This window comes from Branchiostoma floridae, unplaced genomic scaffold, assembly GCF_000003815.2.
Source record: "Branchiostoma floridae strain S238N-H82 unplaced genomic scaffold, Bfl_VNyyK Sc7u5tJ_818, whole genome shotgun sequence".
In the NCBI taxonomy this organism is placed as follows: domain Eukaryota; kingdom Metazoa; phylum Chordata; class Leptocardii; order Amphioxiformes; family Branchiostomatidae; genus Branchiostoma; species Branchiostoma floridae.
The window spans coordinates 106,586-130,262 of record NW_023365936.1 but is presented as its reverse complement, the minus strand read 5'-3'; the positions used below and the strand labels follow the sequence as shown (position 1 = coordinate 130,262).

General features: G+C 40.4%; 2 protein-coding genes across 4 annotated transcripts; one reads left to right on the top strand and one right to left on the bottom strand.

Annotated features, from left to right (window-relative positions):
• The first annotated feature begins 29 nt into the window (after positions 1 to 29).
• LOC118409021 lies at positions 30 to 1,718 on the top strand. Its single transcript, XM_035809889.1, has 5 exons — positions 30 to 161; positions 389 to 471; positions 793 to 920; positions 1,352 to 1,469; positions 1,714 to 1,718. The coding sequence occupies exons 1-5, from the start codon at positions 148 to 150 to the stop codon at positions 1,716 to 1,718; spliced, it is 348 nt and encodes a 115-aa protein (XP_035665782.1). The 5' UTR covers positions 30 to 147.
• Positions 1,719 to 7,765: 6,047 nt separating this feature from the next.
• LOC118409013 (TNF receptor-associated factor 2-like) lies at positions 7,766 to 23,108 on the bottom strand. Of its 3 annotated transcripts, none has more exons than XM_035809882.1 (8): positions 22,983 to 23,108; positions 14,704 to 14,898; positions 11,551 to 11,608; positions 10,683 to 10,787; positions 10,334 to 10,498; positions 9,996 to 10,157; positions 9,072 to 9,866; positions 7,766 to 8,944 (listed from the first exon to the last, which is right to left on the bottom strand). In XM_035809882.1, exons 2-8 carry the CDS (start codon positions 14,844 to 14,846, stop codon positions 8,720 to 8,722), a joined length of 1,653 nt encoding a protein of 550 aa, XP_035665775.1. In that variant the 5' UTR covers positions 14,847 to 14,898; positions 22,983 to 23,108; the 3' UTR covers positions 7,766 to 8,719. The 3 variants fall into 3 exon arrangements, with proteins under 3 accessions (XP_035665775.1, XP_035665773.1, XP_035665774.1); XM_035809880.1 differs by lacking the exon at positions 22,983 to 23,108 and adding an exon at positions 18,447 to 18,513; XM_035809881.1 differs by lacking the exon at positions 22,983 to 23,108 and adding an exon at positions 16,530 to 16,548.
• Positions 23,109 to 23,677: the final 569 nt, after the last annotated feature.

Below are 23,677 nucleotides of genomic sequence, written 5' to 3'. Positions count from 1 at the left end.
ATACGTACATGTACTGTCTATCTCAGGCCTGTACCAGTGAGCCAACCACCACGTGTAGTCCCGGCGGCGACGTTCCCTCCGCTGTGTTTCCAGATCAACGCGCTCCCCCCGCCTGGTCAGCTGTTCTACTTCGCCTATGGAGCTGACATGAACCCCGACAGGTGAGTTTGTTTAGCCGTTCCTGAAATAGCGCCGCCTAGAGAACTAATGATATACTGCACTGTTTAGTACTCTAAGCACCTTTCAGAATTTTGAAATGAAAATAGATTTATATTGAGAGAAACAAAGAAGTTCATGGTGCCTATTTGTTCAAGGCATTTCCTCGTTTTATATAATGAAAACGTAGATGTGGTATTATTTGCTAATACATTGATGTATCACTTTACAGAATGGCCACGTACCTCGGAAGCGAGATTGAGGAAAGGCGGTGGGGTCTCCTGTATGGGTTCGACATCCTGTTCAACAAGAAAGGTAGTAATACCAATCTATAATAACACATTCCTGCCCAATACTTTGTGTAACGATTGTCCAATATACAATATACATCAAATGAATGTTTTTACCAATGACATAACGGTGGTTATATGTTTCGCGGGTTTTGCGTTGCTAATTCACCGCAAACGTAAAACCACTGCGAACAGTCCTTTTTCCCGTTACCGTGAAATTAAATTCCCGCGAACTTAAATACATTTATAGTACACGTTCCTACAATCCAGTCTTTTGCATGATAAATTGCTAATGATGCCAATTATTTGAATTCGATTTCAATTGTCGTTTTAACCTGTGTACTAGGTTTTGACCGAGCTGCCGGCAGCTTCCCCAACATCGAGTTCAACCCTTTGCGGTCTGTGGAGGGCTGTGTGTACGTCATGACACAGGAACAACTCAGCGTGCTGGACAGTCACATGGGGTATCCACAGGTATGTCACAATAGGTGTAAAAACCGTTAGAACAATGAGACCACTATGACCCTTTGTGTTTTCAAACTTGCGTATTCCAAGAAAAGAAGGTCCAGGGGTTATGCCATCTATAGACTCTCTGTGGTTGTTTTCGTGCAGTCAAATAAACTAGAGTAGTGTCGTAGAGTTGAAGATGAGTTACTTGTACCATGGTTCTTTTTTAACCTCCTTGCTTGTACATAATCATGCAATGTTATGTTAACGTATGTATGTATGCATGTTAAAGTCTGTTGATGTATGCATGTCTGTATTTATGTACATTAAAGTGTGTTTATCATGGTGTTTCATATGTTTTTTCGTTGATATTTCATTGTAATGTTGCTACGAAAAAAATGCCCTAAACACGGAGAGCCTACTGAACTCTTAAACATGATTCTATTTGTTGTCCCTAGCATTACGCCAAGGCTATGCTACCCGTGTGGGTGTCTAACTGTGCCGACCCGACCGCTCTGGGAGTCGCGCAGTTCTGTGTTCCTGCTGTCATGTACATCGCTCAGGACGAATGGACAGGTATGGGACTGATGTTTTTCCATCGCTATCATTTTCTTCGAGATTTAGATACAATACCTTCAAAGTTACTCTCCAAGTAGAGGTTCGGGTCCGACCGTTTTTCCGGCGTTTTTGTCGGGCCTTCTATTTCGTCCCGATTTCTTTATGTACATGTCTGCCGGCCAGAAAATCTCTTGAAAATACTTGAAGAGTACATCAACGTTTCAGGTGCTCTTTCTCTTCTTTACATTTTACATACATTTAGCATGATATGGTTCACTCATTTCACGCTCATTTCCATGTTCCAGAGGAGACCGTTACAACCGATTGCAGCTACAGTGTAGGACAGTGTCTCCAGGGAGGGGACCTGCTCACACCTGGGTACATCAGACACCTGGAGCAGCTCCAGGCACCACGTGTGGCAGCGTCTGTGGCTTAGCGGGGACCTGCTCACACCTGGGTACAGCACACACCTGGAGCAGCTCCAGGCACCACGTGTGGCAGCGTCTGTGGCTTAGCGGGGACCTGCTCACACCTGGGTACATCAGACACCTGGAGCAGCTGCAGGCACCACGTGTGGCAGCGTCTGTGGCTTAGCGGGGACCTGCTCACACCTGGGTACATCAGACACCTGGAGCAGCTGCAGGCACCACGTGTGGCAGCGTCTGTGGCTTAGATTCCTGCTGGGTTTACACAGGCATTTTTGAGTGAGCGTTCTGTTTACACTCGGGGCCACGACGTGACTTGGAACACCCAGCTGCGACGTTGTGACGACCGCAGTATTGCTCTTCAGACTTCGTTGCTGGGTGAATGAGGGAGGGGGGAGTTTTCTGTGTTATCTTTTTACACGAGGACTTCGAACTTTATATCTGTGTCAAATCAAGATCATGGGCCAACGTAACAGTTCTTTGAAGTGGTATCTCACATGTGCTTGTGCAACATTGATGATAGATAACGACAACAAGTTAACATCCGTTGCGACTTGAAAGGCATTAGTCCAGTTGTATTACATATGTAAACGTCTGTACAAAGTCTCCGAGGTTGAATGTTAAGTAATTTTTCTTTGTACTAGTACAAGTAGTAGCTATTCTTTTCATCTACGACGATCACTGAACTCTTTGGACTTTGATAATGAATAAGGCCAAAACTTGCGTTTTTTTCTGTTGCATTAGCGTGTTTGAGAACAAGATACTACAGCTATAGGTCCTGAATAAGATGCAAACAATGCTGTATTCCGATGACCATGTTCTACACCATTCGGGTGCCATCTTCAGTGACGAAATGTAGACAATATAGTATCTGAACTTCCTGTTTTGTCTTGTCATTTTTGAACACGTGGTTACCCGCCCTGGTCACTACTAGATTGTATGGACGATAGACGTAGCCTTCCGAAATAAAACAAGACAAGCTACCTAATCTTCAAGCAGACGTTAGGAGTGAAAAATCGTAATGAGTTCTGTCTGACGGCAGGGCATATCTGATAGTCCTTTACCTCAAATAAGCAGATCAATAGTTGACTAACAGCTCAAAGTTGATAACAGCTCAAGGATGATGCCCGTAAGTAGTATTAATCTACATATAACGTACGAGATATGATGTATACATGAATGTAGGGGGCGCTTCGATAGACGGACATGGTGTTACAGGGGCTCCTCGCGCCGTGCCTAAAATCGGTCATTTTTATGGCATCTAGTGTCTTCAAGGTTATTCTGAATCTATATTAATATGCCCGGACTTCAGTCGGAATGTTTTTGCTAGGTATAAGCCTACTGTATTGTTTATTTTAGTAATTTACAAGTCGAGATTATATACCCTATGAGAGCCCAAGCTGCAGTACCGCTCGCGGCCGCCCCCTGAAAAGTGGCTTAGACGACCGCCAAATTGCCAAATTTCCGTGTTTTCGGGAATGGGGAAATCGAGAAAGGCTCGCAAAGGGGTTTCAATTTTTGTGAATTCTTTGACCTTGTTTTCGATAAAACTGCCATTTCAGCCCAAGAAAGACAATATCTAAGACAGTTCACAAACTAACCAAAGGATATTATACATAGATAGGTGATAAATGTCACGTTTTCTTTACAAATTACAAATGTGAATTGTCGAGTGTTCATGTCCTGTAAATTGTCACGCTCAGAAGGACTACCACGTCCAAATTTCATTATTATTTGTGAAACAAGAAGACATTGAAGAAATGCAACGGTGTTTTTGTCTGCTTGTTAACCCATAGACACAATATTTTTGTCCAAATTGATAAGGTGTGTGGATTACTTGTGGGTGTAATATAACGTTGAGCATCAGGGGAGTCGTTTGGGCTGAAAAAGCAAGTCTGTCGAATTTAGTTTGTTCTGAAACAATACAATCTTCCCCCTGATGAAGTAAGAACTGAAAATAAATACTTCAGAATAGTTTTGCCCAAACAAGGAGATTCACCCCCTCTTGGCAAAAAAATGTGCACGTGTAGGAAGATGTTGATATGATAGGAGAGCATTAATACTACGTTGTGTATTCTTTTCACATTTTTTGAATGTAGCGAGTGAATTGTAGAAAGAGGGACGGCTAAATATAACTGTCAATATTATGTTATATGACAGATACAGGTAACTGATTCTGATTAAATCGCACACGCTCATTATCATAAATCATCCACGCGAATTTGGTGTTATTCTTATACACACTACCGTTTATCAAATAACGTTATATACATTTCTTGTACGACACATTTATGTAGGTTATCGTGTATTTGTGTACTTTTTCGCAAGTGCACTTAATCAGCTATTGCTGTTGGAATGTTAGAATATGTTGTTTAAGCTCGTTTAATATAACCAAGAGTAAAATCTGCTTACTTCTACTTCATTTAGAAGTCACACGTCAGAACATAAACATACCTTAGCAGTCATGTAGCAGTATACATGTCGTTGCACACATTACCAGTCCTTTGGAGGACATGTTGCCTTGTATATTTCTTGGAAATCATTTTTACTTGGTGCGTTAAACATGTTCAATCTTACCTACCTAAAGTGAATAAAGATTAGAATTAAAATAGATTACGTATAACAATCTGCCCCACGACTTCAGACTAGGCAACAATGGTAGATAGAGGAAGAATGAATTATTGTTTATCATGCGAAATATGTTATGTGACTAATGTGGTACATTATGTTTTAAAAGATCGAGTGAAACTTAGTGTGTTTCCCTGTTTCTTACGCTGTACTGTAAATGAAGAAATGTTTGCGGTGGATTAATGTTCGCGGATTTCGCGGTGACCACTTCACCGCGAACTTAAAACCACACCGAACATTTTTCTATTATGATATTAGACTGCAGTCTATGGTGTTACCGCGAACTTAAATCCACCGCGAAAAGTCCCTTTTCCCGCTACCGCGAAATTAAATCTCCGCGAACTTAAATGCATTTACAGTATTTTGAAAAAGATCACAGCTCACGCGGGTAATTCAATCAGCCGCTGTCGATAGACAGGTATGATCAGGTGTTATGAACATTCCGATTCCTGGCGTCTCTTTCAACACAAAAAAAAATCACCCATACCTTCGAGTTCCTTTTCTTCACTGGCATAAGCTTTTCTTCATATTTTGTGCAATAAAACCTCGAAGACAAACAATTTGGTGAGGCGCAACTCGTTGAAATGTATGGGAAACAATTCAATCTAACAGTGTATCATTTGCATGGATCACGAGCGACCCCTATTAATCAGTTGCAGTACTGCAGCAATATGCGCGTTGGTGTCTTGCAGTACTACAGCTGATAGTTAGGGGTCGCTTTTGACCCATGCACAGAATACAACAGGTACGGCAAAATATCCCAGTCCCTAATGCAAGGACACTGGAATGAATGCATAATTCTCTGCTTGGTGCCCCATTTAAACATTTCTATCATTTCGAATAAGATAAATTCTGATAGTTCATCTGCTTATCTGAGGAACGGGACTGGCAGAAACGTTTCCTTGTTACTAAACAAATTACGATCTTTCACAGGTAGCCCAACATCTAATTGGAAACCTTATCCCTACCTTTGCTTTACTATCGATCTGGGCACCAGACCACTAAGTGATATAACAAGGACAATGCAGTACGTATAACGTTCCTCCTATCGATGTCACTAAAATGGCTCGAAGACGCAAGCAATGCAGTTTTCAGAAGTGCCCAACTGTTTGGAAGCACAGACACAACTGCTCCTTAGGGAAATGTGCATTTCAGACATGGCTGTCTGGAAATGCTAATATATTTCTCTCTTTGTGAGATGATATAATCAGTTTCATGTCTACAGCATTCAAAGATAACTGCATGCAGTAACGTTTTGAAAATGTCAGTCAGCTCTTTCAAACCAACGAGTTTAGAGAGAAGTTTGAATCTATGAATCTTTATTACCTCTGTAATATATAACACTAATTGGGGCTTTTGAACCGTCAATATTGGCTTAAATTATATGGGATTGATTTATATAAAAAAAAAATCTGAATGAAATCATCTTGAATCTTGAACTATTTGCTTCTTTCGATTATAAAAGAATACAACTTTCCTATGGCATGATCATCGGACGGAATTGTGCTCATAAATATAGATTTGTTTGGCAATTTGTCGTATTTTAAGTATTGCTATGCAATCGTTCTCATGTACAACACATGCGCGCACACACACAAAAAGCTCTCTCTTTCTCTCACACACGCACACACACACATATACGCATGCACACCCCCCCCCCCCCCCCTCCCCACACACACACACACACGTACACACAAATGGACTCAACTAGGGCTGGGTATCGGTACAGCGTACCGGTGCAAAACCGGTTTTTCTTATTGGACCGGTCCAGAAAAACCGGACCTGAAAAAATTAGGTGGACCGGATGTTGGACCGATTAGAAAATTAACAGCTTATTTTATCAGGCATTCACACGTTTTGGCGCTTGTAGGTGGAAGAAAATAACAAGAGTGAAGTAGAGTAGAGTTTATAGTAATTTCTACCAAGTTTTACAGCCAATCGTACAGGTGCAGTTAGTGTTGAAGGATTTTAAAACGCCGGTGTAAGTCTAATACTCCACCAAACAGATCTATTTGTAGTGAAATGGACCATTGGTATGAGTCATACTGCATCAGGTCCAGGTTTAGGTCCGGACCTGGACCTGATCCTTTGGACCTGAACCGGACCTGGATTTTTTGTACCGGTACCCAGCCCTAGACTCAACCGTTACCAGAGACAAGGCACATGGACAAACACAATTTTTTGACAAAGGTATACTTTGACCGATTAAATATCACCCTTTGAGAGGCAGAAGAAATACCTTTCGCTTGTGCATTGAAGCATTTCACCTTTGATGAGAACTATTCTAATACAATGTATCACAGTTAACTTCGATCTGTACAGTTACCATTTTACTACATCATGTCAGCGTGCTTGCGGGCATATATTTCTCCCAGCGTATCTAATATCATTATAGACGTTATAAATGCCTATCATTCTGCTATTCAATGATATATGCAGTTTCATTTGATAATACATTGTACAATACTGATGAAATGTTTTGGTAACGTTGAATGATAATATAATAATCATTCGTATAGGCTTGAAGAACAAGTCAGAATAGGTGAACATGAACAACATCTTTCCTTGCAACTTAATTAAAGGTACACAACACAGTAACTGAAGTATTTGTCACAGCATCCATCTATGCCACAGTGTGGTCTGCATATATACAGTGTAGCTGTAGAAGGCGACTAAAGGTAACAGTAACATATCAGGAAGTTTAGTAGTATGATAACACTGGTATGATAACAGTCACACATATATTAACGCATGTAGTCATGCAAGACGATTAAAACACAAATTGACAACTACAAGCATTTCAACTAAATTACTAATCATATCAGTCATAAACATCAGATTTTCTCACACAGAGAAAATGTCGACACTTGTTTGTCAGTGTAGACTTGTGCTGTTGCGCCCTGTTGGACAACACCATTTCAGTGTCGTTGTCAACACAAGATAGCCAGGAGCTTATGAGATGGAAATCAGAGAAAGATGACCATGTCACTCATTAAAACTAAAGCTTAGATTTCACAATTGAAACCTTTAACTTAATTTCTGTACAAACCTTCAAACAGGCAGAGAACATATTTTTTACTTTTACTATTATTTTTTTTGGCATTTGTGTTTTTAATGTGTTTTTTTGTGTTTATGTGTGTTATATGTTTTTTTGTTGTGCTTTTCTGTTTTTTTGCGGTTTTTTATTTTTTTAACTTGTTTTATTGTTTTTTTTTTTTGCCTTTCTCTATTTTTCTTTTGCTTTCATATGTTTTCTGTAGTCATTCCATGACAGAATGTGGCATGGTCACCTACTGGACACAATGCTCTACACGCACCTCATGACGCTATTCTGTTTTACCAGATAATGTATATAACGTAAAAGTTCAGTCATTAAGTCAATGGTGATCGGAGAAATTGTTAGGCATGATCTACGAGAAGAAATCCTTACCACTATCACAAATTGGACTCGTAATTTTATTACCAAAAACATTAAATTTGTTTGCGACACTTATCAGAGGGGAAAAGACATTTTCAAGTAGAATCATGCAAACATAGCATCAGTAATATCTAACACTGTTTAAATGATTCTGAACAAGAAAATGCTATTACCTTTTAACAAATGTCGTAAACAAAATATTGTTTCTAGTGTAGATGTCCACGTCATGCTTTTTGAAATGGTTTGATTATATAAAAACATAGACGAGTGGTCTATCATGATCACTTGTTGCCACTCAGATATTGGAGGTTTCTTTACGTATAGAATCAAATTCAGTGTTTCCAACCATAATTCTAAAACGATAATGTCAGAAGTGAAATTGCGATCAGAACTTATGATACAGACTTTTGAAATTGTTGACCAAATGAATGAAGAGGCCGTGTATGTTCTATTGCACCAGAGCATCGTTGCAACGCACGATATTCTAATATTGTTCAGATTGAAATGTACCTTTTGACTTGGGATACTATTTTCAAGGTAGTAGGTTGTTTGATGTCCAATTATATTCAAAGGACAATTTTTGTCATCCTCCACATACCAATCACTGTTCTCGATTGTTAAGTCGTCTCTCGTGAAAGACGTAGACTTATTTTTGTCAGCGATGTTGTGTTGAAGGCGACATATTGTGCGCGTTAGTATTTCCACTGACATACGTTTACGCATATCAGGTGCAATGATGCCCAATGGAGTACGTGTCTTTGCTATGATTTCCATCTCGTGAGCTCCGATAGGGCCAATTAGTTTAAATCACTCGTGTCGACAATAACACGGAGGTACATGGTGTCGTCTCTCACATAGGCGTGGCTGCTGCTGTCCAGCTGACTGAGCGGCACGAAGAGCGGACATCCACTGGCGATGTTCATGTCACTGGTGGGCCGCTGGAAGGACGAGCTGGTCGGGTCAGGACGGAACGCGTCGATCACGTGTTCACGGTTGTTCTGGTCCAGGAGCATGAAGGTCACCTGAAGTTGAAAAATAGAAGAAGACGATTTTGTAGAAAAGGAATACAAGAAAAATGGCTATCAGTACTGTTCACAAAACAATGAGACCGAAATCGAGGTACGTAGGTAAAATATGGTCTACTTGTACCTTTTGACGAAAAGGCCAGCGCAGCAGCCCATCGTAGTGCCCCCTCATGACGACGAAGAACAGGCTGACATGAGTGCCCTTCCCCATCCCGTCTCCGTTCAGGTAGATCCGGGCGCACATCTTGTACCCTGTACGGCTGGTGAAGAAACATGGCGAGTAGAAACTTGCTGTCTTCCCCGTGATGGCGTCGTGACGCTTACGTGTGAAGTCTGCGATCTTCCATGTCAGGATGCCGTCATAGCTGGTCAGTTCTAGGGTCTGGATCCGGAGGTCTTGTTCCGCGAGGGCAACGTCCTTCAGAGCGATGATCCTTTCCAGAGATCTGACCTTCCTCTCCAGAGTCTCGATGATCTCCCTGTCCTGGCGACGTTGTCGTTCGTACGCCTCCATCTGGGAGCTACATTTCTCGATCTCACGGTTCAGAACGGCAACAATCCCCTCAAACGTGCCAACTCTCGGTTCCCAAGCGGCGAGCTTCTTTATAAGATCTTCAACCTTTGCCCGAATTTGTTCAATTCGATTCTCCAGTGCCTTCAAGCCGCTTGATCCTGATCCTGTTGCCCCTTCTGACTGATAGCTGGAAAGTTTCCTCTCTAGCTCAGAAACCTTGGTGATTTGGTCATTGAGATTCTTGTCCAGTCGAGGAATGGCAGCTCGCATGTTCTCGCGTGCCTCAACGTCCTCATCTCGGAGCCCCTCCACGTTTGTTGCCAGTTGGAGGAGCATGGCCAGAACCATGTTGAGATGAGCTGTGATGGTCTTCTTTTGGTGGTCGCCATGTTGTTTCCTTTCCAGCTGTAGAATCATTGAGGATATATGAATCAATGTTAGATAGATTTCTCACCTTGCAATCCAAATTCAAATTGTCAGATTCAATGGCATAGAAACAAAAAGCGCTTTTAAATGTCAATTTCCATGTCGTACCTTTTCTGTACACCCGACCGGTTCGAAGTGACACGGCAGTTTCATGTTGGGACAGTCTCCAGTCTGCGGATGTTGATGGTCCTGCAGCTGTGAGCGGGTCAGACCCTTCTTACCGCACCACTTACACCGGGCAGGGGCCATGGGGCACGACTCCTGGTGGTTCTGGGTATCACGAAAAATAAACACGTAAGCCAAAAAGATTCGGTGACATTGTACTTAGAGTCTTAGACAGAATAATCCTCTGGTTGAGTATGCAGACAAATTGCAAGAGTATGTCAACTCAACACCATGCTGAAGTTTTGTATAAAGAAATATACATATCACACATTAAATCTTACCGCGATGTCCTTGAATGGATGAGACTCCTTACAAAACTGGCAGGCAGCAGACCGGAACCCACAGTTTTCATTAAGATGTTTGGAAAGGTCCCTCCTTGGGATTTTCTCCCCGCAGTTCTTGTGAATGCAGGCAATCTTCTCATACTCACATTCATCGAGGTGAGCCTGGAGTACAGAATACATCTTCTATTGTAAACTATATATAGCACATATTCATGTACAAAACAACATTCGTTCCTTGTTTCTTGGTGACAACCTTCCGTTACTGATAGGGTCAGTTTGTTCAGTGCATAACAAGCACATGTTCTAAACCCTCTTTCTCCCAAGGTATTGTGACAACTAACGTTACCTTAAGGTCCTTCAGTAGTCCCTCCCATTTGCAGCCATCATCGTCATTGTTGCAGAGAACTGGAATGCTTTTTATTTCTCTCTCAATGGCCTTGTCCGGGAAAACCTGTTGAAGGAAGACAGCACGACTATTAGATTTCCTTACTTTGTTTAGGTTGGTTCTGACCTGTACATCGGGTGGCCTACGTTGTCCCCATCTGTCGTCTTCAGACCTATGGAGACTGTCACTGAGGCAGAAAAAGAACAATCCACAATGGGGGACAGGATAACATAAATGTGGATGTGAAGGATCATGTAGAATAAAATATTTTGCCAACTCAAACGCAATTGGCGAAAATCGGTCATCGTACAATCACAAGGAAACTAGCACACGTTAGCTCAGACCAAGGACGTCAAATGAACAGTTCAACATAACGTCCGTGATTCATATAACGTCCTTGCTCAGACACAGATAGGCTCCATTCAATGTATACAAAATAATACTACTGATTCCAATGCAGATTGTGTCTGCGTTTCTAGCGCAGATTGTATCTGTGCTTCCAGTGCAGATCGTGCCTGTGCTTCCAGCTCAGATTGTCGTGTACTTCCAGCGTAGATCGTGTCTGTGCTTCCAGTGGAGATTGATCATGCTTTCAGGGCAGACTGTCTTTGCTTTCTACGCAGATGATCTGTACTTCCAGCACAGATTGTTTCTGGGCTTCCAGCGCAGATTGTCTGCTTTTAGTGCAGATTGTATCTGTGCTTTCAGCGCAGATTGTATCTGTGCTTCCAGTACAGATTATCCGCTTTTAGTGCAGATTGTATCTGTGCTTTCCGCGCAGATTCTGTCCGCGCTTCCAGCGTAGACCATGTCTGCATAAACAACTCACGTCTTCAATCTTAATATGTTGTCCACATGATGGCACCTTGCATTGTCCCCCATCAGGTCTGCAATAACATAGGAAGTAGAGTCAATTCCACAATAACACGTGGGTGCTTACTGCGTTTAGTTCTAACATTTCGAAACCTTTATAACGATCTGACATACGTAGAGTCAAGTCCAAGTCAAGAAAAACCCGAAAGGGGTTTCAGGTGGCATTTGCAATACGTTTGAACTATTTCAAGCAAAATAATATTTCAGTCACCATAATCCTAAATAGTCAGTTGATGATGAAATTTTGAACATGTCTCAACTTATTCATGTTGCAAACATTTGAAAGTTACTGCACAAATATCTCTTTATTTTATAGAACAATTTTGAAACATTGATTCGTTTACTGCTAGAACAAGTTCAAACAATTTGCATCTTTTTTTTTCAAATTGTAGGTTTGGGTTAGGTGCTGCTTTGGAATATTTTGACAAATTCATTTTTAGACAATTGAGAATGAACGTTTGGACATGTTTGAACTTATCTATATATGTTGGACACATATTGAAAGTAACTGCACAAATATCTCTTAATTGCCATCACCAGATTAAGAGGAAGGTTATGTTTTCAGTAGTGTCTGTGTGTACGTTTTGTATGTTTGTGGATGAACAGCATACTAGTAACTCGAGAAGGCCTGGACGGATTATATTGAGATTCATTATGTGGGTAGGTCTTACTCTCCAAGCAGAGGTTGAGTCGCGTAGATATAGTAGAAGTTAGAAAAATTACACCGGCGCTCCTCTTGCGAGGAAAGAGGAGCGCCAGTCTGATTTTTAGACTACTACTTTATCTACGCGACTCAACCTCTGGTTGGAGACTAGGTAGGTCTTAATAAGACCTCGAAATGATTTTTGGTCCCCTGACGGATTGTTACGGTACTGCAGAACGCCCGGTTTTGACATGCTTTGGTTGTGAATTTTGAGTGGTACATAGCTATTGAGAGAGTAGCGAAGCCCCCTAACGGCGTTATGTTTTATCAATTTGCATTATTTTTCAAATGGTAGAGTTAGGTTGTTGCCCCTTAAAAGTACTACTAGGTGTCATTGTCTGCTTCTCAATATTTGTAGATTTCATAGGTGGACGCTGGTGGCTCTTTTGTAGTGAGCTTTCAATGCTCAATGCATAATTGAAACATCCCTGCAAGTATGTGTCGGTGGCATGCATAGAAGGCTGTACACAAAATAACCACAAATGAAATCGAAAGATATTTAGAAGCAGACAATAGCACCTCTGTTTAAGGTGAACAACCCAAAATAGTTAGAAAACGTCTTAGAACTGTGAAAGAATCACCCAGGTTTTGTTCTAAATAATAAGATTCTTTTGCAATTACTTTCAAAATGTTTCCGACATGCACAAATGTTCAAATTTTCATTTTGATTGTTTGAACAATTAAGCACTATTGTGACTGAAATATTCTTTCATTTAGAATAGTTTAAACTTATCCCAACTACTATATGAAATCCCTCTCGGTGACTTGGAATTGACTCAACGGATTTAACTACGGATATGAAACAATTTGAAGAGGAAAGGGAAAAGGTGGGTTTATATGTTTTATTTTCTATTTTTTTTGTAAATCTCTTTTTGATACGGTGATTTTTCTAAAGACACCAATCACAAACCAATTTTGAGACCATGCAACCCAAAAGGTTAGTCTGAGGAATACATATTCATATAAAGGCACTTTTTTGTTTTGTGACTTCGGGGTTCAATTTTGTCACAAGAGAAATGTAGATTTTGGGTTCCTGTGTCATGCTATCAAAACAGAATAGCCCTTTTCACAGCTAGCCACAGGTAATGTCAAATAACATTGAAATCTACTGTCTTTATCCTCTTTAACAGGCATTACGATTTGGGCTTTTTAATCTGTGGTCCGGCCCCAAGTAACCAAAAGCAAACAAAAGGGCAGAATCGCAGAGCCTGCTTAAGAGGTTAAATTGTTGCATGCAGGTTGTAAGATTGGAATTACCCATTTGTCCTTGGAGTAATCCTGATAGTGATCCAGTCTGTCAATGGATTACCTTATAGTTAAAATTCACAGCAAGATATTTTGCATATTTCTGTTGTCTTTTCAACTTGGTAAGTAAAGGTGGGTTCACACGTGCATATATTCAAGTCCGTATTAGGGTCGTTTGGAAGACTTGGCCTCTACCAGTCTACACAGGTCACTGGAAAAAAGGAAAATTGACAAATATACACAGACAACATACTACTATTACAAGCGGAGTTCGCTGGTCGCAAACCATATTTCTCGGACAACTAACTCCTCTGGCATGTTATAACTTATGTGTATATTTGTCCAATTTTTACTATTTTTTCCAGCCACCTGTGGACCTGTTAGAGGCTAAGAATTTAATACGGACCTCATATGGACTTCAATATATACGCACGTGTGAACCCGGCTTAAGTTTCCGTGACCTTGGCAGGTGCAGAAACATGTTGTTGGCACGTTGCCAAAAAGTAGCGTCACCCTGTTCAAACAATGTTCAGCCAAACAAAGAACAAAAAAGGCCGAGGAGATAGACACAAGAAGAATATGTCCAATTGGTACCGATACATACTATAGAAGACACATTACTTTGAATAGAGATAAGATTAGTTTAGGAGATTCCATTTAGCAGGTAGGGGTGAACAAACATTGTGCCTGTTTTGAATAAAGTGGGAGGGGGGGGGGGGTAGGAAAGGGCTCTATAAGCCTTTTGTTCATATTTCATGTCATGATCATCTTTTGACTTCTTAAACGTAAATAACTTCAAACATTACTACTTTTCTGCAATGTATACAATCAGTTCAACGCACATTGTACAGTTTGATCTGCCGCTCGTCACCATAACAAACTATACTGAGAAAACGGCCCCCTCAAAACACAAACACTAGCTAAATTTAGCTCGCAAATAGTCGATAACTACATTTGACATAAGATATAGTCACACCTCTTTAGGAAGAGAATATGTTACATGTTTCTACCAAAACAATTTAGTAACGCCCCTTTACTCACCTGGTCGACCCATGGTTATAGAACGAACAATTGTTTATATCCTTATTAGACAAAGAAAAAGCACATGTACAATTGCGTGGGTGTAACATCAATATAGGTTGCCTTCAAAAACGTACGTACCTAGTAAGGTCTTCCACGCTGGATTTGCAGTACCGATGTCCACAGGATGTCTGCCGTGGCTCGTTCAACAGGAGACCACAGGACGAGCAGCAGTACTTCGGGTCGGTCCCCTCTCCTTTTAGTTTCACCGATAAACCAGGCATTTTGTAAGGAACTCAACCGTTGGTGTGAAGTCCCTTTGTTTGTCACAGCCACCTATCGGGTACAAATGTTTTGCAGTTTGAGTGATAGACACAGCAACAGAAGGGCAAAAGTCGTTTATCTGTCTTATTTTCTTTAGAGTGCAACAGTGATTGTGAGCATATTCAGGCTTACAGCTAACGTTAACTGTAGCATAGCTTCTTGGGAATTGGCTAGTGGCTATGCCTAAGTTTTGTTTCGTTCACAGAATAGCGTCACCACGCCAACTGACGGAAAGCCCCACCGTAAAGACGCTAGATCTTTTGATTACCTGTCCATATTAGTATGAGTCCGTTTCAACAACATAAATGATGAAACGATTTAATAATTCAGCGTGGTAGGAATAGGCAATTTTCATATACGGCCGTCATATCTATCATATTGTTGACTAGTGCAAACACTAGAAATACACGTACACAAGTTACTTTCCTGACTAAAAGAAATAGTTACCCTTTCAAGAAACATTAAGCAACTTTAACATTTCCAAATTGAACAGTTCTTTACTATGTTATGCAATTTTAAATCGACTTATTTGGCTAAACTGACCATGGCAAGCAACGCATTATATGAATGACGAGCGTCTTGGGGTCAGCACGCAAATGACCCCGAAACAACAATAGTGCCGCAGTATCAAAACATTGTATCTAGGATACGCCCACAACACAAGTCACAGGTCAACGGGCTATACCAACAAAGAACCCGGTACCAGGCTGTTTCTGTCGACACCATAACAGTTCCTGATCCACAAAAAAACAGAAACAACGCAATGAACATCAAGCTAAAATCAGTTTCGTCTACGTAACTATTACCCTATCTACTTTCATGATGGTTTTGCCTCACACGATCGCGATTTGGAAAAACCTAAATCTTTGGTCACCGGTTTGACGTTTCGTCAATCATGCACGTTGAGAATATTCCATGAGAAAACAAGACATGGTTTTGAATACCGTTAACGTACAATACAGGAAAAACTTCGATAGCCTCCAATTTTCCCCATTTGCACATACATGCCCGTATCATTCTAAAAATCGGCAGCAAATGGTTGCGATTTTCGCTAACACCCCAAGCGTGTTTTGCGGTTGATTATGGATGCTTAAGCTAGCCTTTACATGGTTAAGGAAGAGAACATTACATACCAAACGAATAAAGCCCAAAAGACGATGTAAGAAGTACGTCAAGGTGGGACGAACGTAACCGAACAAATGCCACTGAAGTTTAAGTTATTGGATCTTTAAGTAAACGGTATTATGACTAACTTGACATTTACCAAATATGGAAGTCTACAACTCCTTCGGAATTTTCCATTATCTACTAACGTTGACTCATCTCTAGAGCATTCGACTTGTCTCCGAACTGCGGTTTACACCTATAGGCTACTTAGGAGATGTCTTACCGTGACTGGCTCTGCCACATGTAAAGTGAAGAAACATGGCCGTTTACACTACTTAAAGCCTGCCACAATGAGTTTCCAAATATTTCTGGTACGTACCACCACAAAACTTAAGTTTTCTACGAAACACCATGACGTGTTATACGTTGAACAATAAGAAAAACTAAGGGGGTTGCCCCAAGAAACCCGCACCCAAGCTCCTTCCGCTCCATACTAGCATCACGATGAGTGTATGACCAGGAAGAGCACAACTTACGGTAGATGCTGGTCGAGCTCTGGTCTGCATGCGTGACAGAAAAGAGAAATGCCAAATAAATAACCGCTTTCACAACGGAATATGTACAATGTAACGATAATCATACGGGCATGCCAAAGTTATTAGGAGTGTTAATACTCCGTGGGCGTGTCCTTGGAATTCAAAAGTGTACTTAAGGCGTATCCGTATCTTAAGATTGAAACGTTTGTTTTACCTGCAAACGAGTAACTGTTGCTATTGAAATCAGACCTATTATCATCAAAAGCAGCATCATGTTGCCTGTTCAAACTAATAATTGCCATATCATATCATATAGCTGGAAACTGCCACAGGTTTGATGTTCACAAAGTTTATTTTCATATGACTAATCATGAGTATTTAAAAAGACGCTCAGCAACGCCCTGTCTCAGTAGGCTGGTACTTGTGGGATATGCCTGTATGCACAAATGTATGTGGCAAACAAACTTAACGTTCTAAATTACACATTCGTGACACACGTTCCAAATAAAGCGAGGTTAGACGGTGTGTTTACACCACAGTGGTCCCTACCTGAGTCAAAGGTTACTCATCAAGTAGACAAGCCTTTTTTTACATTTCAAGCGTTATACGGGGAGACATAAAATGATTGTTGCTTTGAAAATAATGCCAACCTATGAAAATTGTACTGACAAAGGTTTAGAATTGACGGTAGTGATACATGACGAAACCAATTCTTTCGGGGGTTGACAACACTTTTACTACCCCAAACTTGTAATAAACACCAACGATATTTTTCAAGCCGTGAAACTTAGTACAGTTAACTATAGTATACTGCAGTGAGTTTAGAATAGCAACTATGGGTTTTGTAGTTACGATAAGAAAACATATATTCACGCCGCTGTCAGAAAGGAGTTTGCATATACAGTACTAGTATACTAGCACACAATACCAACCACAATGTAAACAATCACATGGTGTTTTTCTCATGACATCAGATCGTGATTGGCGACCGAAGCTACCTTTGGCATTTTAACTTAAGTACAGATAGGATGGAAACGTTCATGCTACAACTTTAGCAATGTTCCAGGGATTCTGAATTTGAACCATAACAGCGAAAACTATTAATGAATGGCCCAGCTTGTGCCTATTGTTAATCACAACAAACCATAGACAGAGTGTGTTCTTGGGTATTTCCGTGGTTGAAGTTCTGCTTCGTTGAGGAAGTACAGGTGACAGCCAGTGAAATTTGCATTGGGGATTAACCAACTATTCACTCCTTCGCCTACAAACGGGTCTTTTCCTACATATAGTCGTTAGCTATGTTTCTATTAATATCATTAGTTTTCACACTTAATTGTCTGGTTCAGAAACAAGTTGAAACACTAAAAGTTTTGTACTGTAAAAACAACACGTCCTGAAAACAGTGTGTAATAATTTCTACTAGTATATGCTAAATAAAATCGCGATGTTGCTACCTTATCGTGTGGACGGGGGCACTGCGTGGGGGTATGTAACCTATTGTGGTCCCTCTTTGTGTTACGTTACGTTACATATGAATCACTGTTGTTACTCATTTGTCATTCCATCCAGCTCATTATACACGTAGTAAGTATCACCTGTGCTTGCTATAATGGTATACAGCATTCAATATATTTTTATTGTACCTAGAATTGATATGGGACCAGTCAGACTTAGTCTATATCAGACTAATTACGCTGGCTATATATGAATATAGTGAGAATGATATTTTTGCCAGGAGAGTTCGGCGATTATAGGTTTTATTTGGCCAGGCGCAGTAACCTTCCCAGGACTGACTCTCCAGGACAATCATTTCCCTTTTTGATCCGTACCCCCATAGCAAGACCAGGTGTAGGCTGATCTAGACCCCTTTTAACCGACCAAGGACCCCAGTGACCTTAGAAGTAAAGGTGCACTGACCTCACGGTGGCTGTGCACGTCTGACTGTCGTGGTCAGCATTCTCGAGACCACCAGTTTTGAATTTCTTGCTGCGTCATAGCCTGAACTCATGATCATGTGACGAAGGGGAATCCCCGAATTCGACCATTCCATTTCAGGCAAAAGGGTATTTCACTGACAAAGACAATCATGATCAAACGCGACTGTTCACGAGAGGGAGTACAGGATAGACCTTTCTATACGATATACGGTTAAGCCAAGCTGAAGGTCAACTCCAGCATTTTAACGAGGTACGTACAGCCAAAAGAATCGCATGACACCAGAACTTCGAATTTCACCCCCTCCACTAAATGTGTCAGTCCAGCTAGTGAAATTAAAAAGGTCACTTACAGGTGCATAGTATGGCAAATGTCACAGTTTTTTGATAGATTTTATAATGAAAAAAAAAACCCACATACATGCCTTCTGTCCTGCTTAGCAGAAAGCTCGGCCTTTTTCATCAAAAGTTGTTCAGGGACAAAAGTTTATATTAGATAAATCAATCCTCTGGCTAAGGGTACGCAAGGTGCACCCCCCCCCCCCCTTTTCTGTTATCGCACGAGTTGTGATTGTTTCTTTTGTCCTACAGGATTCACAGAGGCTATGGCAAAACGCGTATACCACAATCGACTTCAGCACGACTCATACGCGACTGTACGAGTGTTTTGTGGGGCCTTTACCCGACAATAAACAAAATAGGTATTACGATAATACCATATAGTGCTATACAGAAGGACGTATACATATTATGGCATATGAGGCTTCAGTATGTAACGGTTAGCCACGTAGGAAAGCAATATGCATAACTAATGTATCAAACGCGAAACACACTTTTCACACAGTGAGTTTTCGGAATCTTCGATACAACCGATTTTTACTATATTCACACATGATGTTTATTCATGAAATAACGAAAAAAGATCAAGCTTAAGAGCGAAACATGAAGTGACACCATTTCTTATGTTCTGACACAAAAGTAAGGTGATTAAAGAAAACCTACCTAAATACTTAACTTGTAAACTTGTGTGTAGCTGCTAGAAAATGTGCTAAACAGAACTACTTGCAGTCAAGTGTTTGGCTTTTATACACTCTGTGACTAATAACTCTAATTGCCACGTGTAAGTCATTCAATGGATAAATTAAAGTCACCATGACTAGTATTTCACCACGACAAACTACGTTTGGCTGTATCATGTATGATCTAGAATGTTCCGAAGTCATTAACAGCGGCCGGCTTCGTCATGCTGACGCCACCTAACAACTTGAAGGGAAAATGCCATTCACCTTGGCATGGTCAGACGATGTTGATCGATGTTGACTTACACAACAAAATTTTGTAAAAAGCTAAGTTCCTGTCGCATGGTTTGCCATCGTCACAGAAGTCTAACAGCGGTTTTACAAACCAACAGGCCGGCAGAGTTTTCCTACTCCCTCGCAAAGATAGACGGGAGTTATTACGTCATGAACCGAAAGGTTGAATTGTGAAAGGTCATAGGCCTAGGGCCAGGGGTTACCTGGGACGCTTTGGCATAGCTTATGTTGACACGCCTTTCACCAAGACTGCGATTACCCTATCTTCGGTGATTTAAGTCATTTGGATGGGTTAAAGGAACAAAGGAAGGAATAACAGCTAACGTGGTAGGAGATCTACACCTTCTGTTATTTTCACAGGAGTCACAGTAACTGCACGCAATGATGCACGCTTAGATAAATCTCACTGTTTACTACGTATGTCTTTGTGTCTGCACCAATCGATTCATGTGTTTGTTGATCGACCGTACTACTAGTCTTATAAATATTAGTTATCCTCCCCTGTTAGATCATGGAGCCAAAAAAACACGTGACGTTATAATTATCGGTGTCTAGATTATATACTGTTGTGACATGGCACAGCACCTCACAGTCACAGTTGTACACGTGGCAGGGCGTGTCATGAGTCAGACAAAGCTGACACATGCAGAGCTTTTCGCTTCTCTGTCAACATGTGGCTCGTATGAAAATATCTATTTCAAAATGCTGTTTACGTGAGATATGCTGCATGAATGTTTCCATTTTAACTGATAAAGTAAAAAGTTCCCACATGGGCAGATTGCATAAGCTTCTCGATCTCGTGATGCTGGAAGGTTCATGAATGTTTGATATTGACTTGCGTAGAAGGTACCCACGCAAGTCATGACGTAAGGGGATTCCCCTGACTAGTACAAAACATTCGGCGCCATTTTTCTGTGGCGCAGTTGGGTAATTCCACCATTTCTCCGAAACTGCATATGATATAGCAGCATACATCCACAACCGTAGATTTCTTAATAAAGAAACTTGATGCTACATGTATAAAACACAAAACATAAATAACGATGGTAAGGAGAGTCATTTAGAAAATTAGATAAAGTATTTCAAACCAATATAGCAACGAGTATCAAAGTTACGAGCTTCCTTCAGCGTCCATTTTTTTCTTCACCGATTTGCAAGAAAGCCTATCTGAAGAAGTCAGAAAATACATAACAAATAACTGAAGGCTGCAAAGTCATGAAGCTAAATGTGGTAACATTACGAGTGCCATGTGCAGTAGCCGTCAATGATTCGCCCTCTTGTGCAAATCGGATAGACATTAGATAAAAGAACAATTAATGATTTCAAAAATGATCGAAGAACGCGTTCAACATACGGTCGAGGTGGACACAAATATTCACATCACAGCGACGAGCCAAACGTAATACAAATATGGGCGGCCGGACAAAATAACAAGGTATATACCTTGACAACATAGATGTCATCTATTTCACTAAGAGTATGATGGTATTAATGCCTTGTATAATCTTTGCATTAAGTGTTGGCAATTCAATATATTATAATAAGATAATCATAGATGATTGATACGTGACATGTCTAGTATTCTAATAATACAATTTGGTGCATTAATGTGTATATATATCAAAGAATACTTTAAACATCTGGCAGTTCATTTGCTGATAGTAGTATCATAATCGTTGGGTTTTGAGTATCATAATCTTTACCGAGATATTCTACATATAAATAAGCCATGTCTAGTGCGCACGCTATGTTTAGGTCCTCACAAAGTAGCTATAGGATAGGTGACAATGCAGTCTGTGGTCTAGATATGAAAATAAGGTCTAAGTAGGTATGATAATGTAAGATTATGTTGCATATGCCACACTTACCTGCCAATGTTCCTAGGTACTTTAACTGGAATAAATTTTGCTGTGCAGACGATAGCAATGTATGAACTTAATACTCAAGCGTATATAAATCATATATAGATATTTATGGATGGAGTCCCAGGGTGCAAAGCAAGGCGTATTGAACATTTACTTGAATTTGAGGTTGAAAAACGCTTTGTATCTAGAGGCATGAGTTGATACTGATAAAATTGTGTTATGTTTTAATTAATCAATAACATTCATAATATCATCCTGCCGTCTTTCCACCTGAAAAATGAATTTAAAATATTTGCAAATTTCCCATGCAGAACCCCAATATTGACGATCCAATATGGCGGCCAGAATTTTCCTCTATCTTGAAACGAGCGGAATACCTTGAAAAGAAAACTAGTTACAACTTAAAAGTTGCTGCGTGTTTTTTTTTTTATTTAGTCATAATTGCATAGTTAATGTATCTAGAGAATCACACAAGGTCCGGATCCTTGCCCCATGTATACTAGTACTGTATATTAGACCCATTTGTGGTCGTTTGTGATAGTCTGTGTTCATTGTTTTGTTTTAGGGCACACCGCTCAGTCACCTGAGTGTTTTATATTTTGCGGAACCTTTCAAACAATTTCGCTCACTTGATAACACTTGGTGATTAATATATATATGTAATATATTATAATATAATGTATAATATATTACAATATCAATATAATATATTATGATATAATTACAGGACCTAAATGAATGCCCATGTACGTCTTAGAGATTCCTTAGAGTCTACCATTAGATTATCAAAGATGGCAGAATTCACCCCCTCAATCATACTGCTTACAACTTTACCAGTGACACATCAAATTATAGGTTGCAGCATTGTCTACGAGTATACATGTATATGCGTGCACATACACTTGCACATTCACCCCAACAACACTATTGAATAGAGCAAGGACCAAAACCCCTTCGGGCAGAATAAATATCGGAGCGGAATCTAGCCTTGCCCCAGCCACAATTAGTACTAGTATTTGGTTGACAGCTGTGTTCCAATTCACGTGAATACGTGGCTCGCTCGGCTATATCGGCGGCCATGTTGGCATTGTTTGTCAAGAGGGGCGTATAATCTTGCAGAACGCGAGGTGGGTTCTGTAAGAAACAGTCCATGCCAAGTATCTATACTCAAATCAGCTTTATGATCGTATGCAATCTTGAAAGCTCTCTATACTAGCTACTAATACCAATAGCAGCGAATATGCGACCATCGGGCTAACAACAACACGGCCCATTCCACATCCCACGAGTGCTACGACCTGTGTCTAAAAGGTAAAATCGCGATGTGTATAGCTAGCTTACCTTCACAACTTATGATAGCAAATGCGTAGCTCATATCCAGAATTTATATGAGGATGAAGTAAGCTGATCGCGGACGATGCCGGCATAGGATGAAAGATTCTATCCAAGTGTTTTCGATATACCGCATTTCTACAATGGCCAGGATAGAACAGTTAATTCGCCAAGCAAATGCAATGCGGGCCTGGATAGCAATTTTAATTCTAGAGTAACAGAGAACTGAAAGGGTGACCTACATCCTCAAGACAATAGGCAAATCACAATCATGTTTCATTTTCACGGATAATCATTACCCATTCCAATTCCAATTCAATGAAAAAAATTGCTATAATCTTCAATGTTCCCCGTAGCAAAAGTGAGCTCACCCTGAGAAGGGGAATCCCATGACGTCATCGGAAGATACCATTATGGGTGTGGGGATCTATCTATGCCATGTTTATTTTGATTCAGAAACTTGATAAGGGCTGCAGAGTAAAAGGGGATGATACGGTCAATATCATTCATAAATATAGCCTGACATGTTTTCGTATTAGTGACTTCAAGTTCAATGCCCTATGTGTAGTACCATTCTACTTGCTGCTCCAGGCGTGAAAAGAGGTGTGTCACGAATTCGACGCTGTTTCACTTTCACATCTAAACGGTGTACGTTGTTGCATCATCATGTCGGCATGTCACATTCCTTTATTTCATTTAAACAT

What these genes read in the sequence shown, in the direction of transcription:
- LOC118409021 (XM_035809889.1), top strand. An exon ending in CATCCTGTTCAACAAGAAAG is followed by an intron (nt 472 to 792) that starts GTAGTAATACCA and finishes CCTGTGTACTAG; the next exon opens with GTTTTGACCGAGCTGCCGGC. An exon ending in GTCACATGGGGTATCCACAG is followed by an intron (nt 921 to 1,351) that starts GTATGTCACAAT and finishes TGTTGTCCCTAG; the next exon opens with CATTACGCCAAGGCTATGCT.
- LOC118409013 (XM_035809882.1), bottom strand. Translation starts at nt 14,846, where the DNA reads ATGCCTGGTTTATCGGTGAAACTAAAAGGAGAGGGGACCGACCCGAAG. An exon ending in AACATATTAAGATTGAAGAC is followed by an intron (nt 10,788 to 11,550) that starts GTGAGTTGTTTA and finishes TTCCTTCAACAG; the next exon opens with GTTTTCCCGGACAAGGCCAT. An exon ending in ATCCATTCAAGGACATCGCG is followed by an intron (nt 10,158 to 10,333) that starts GTAAGATTTAAT and finishes CGTGATACCCAG; the next exon opens with AACCACCAGGAGTCGTGCCC.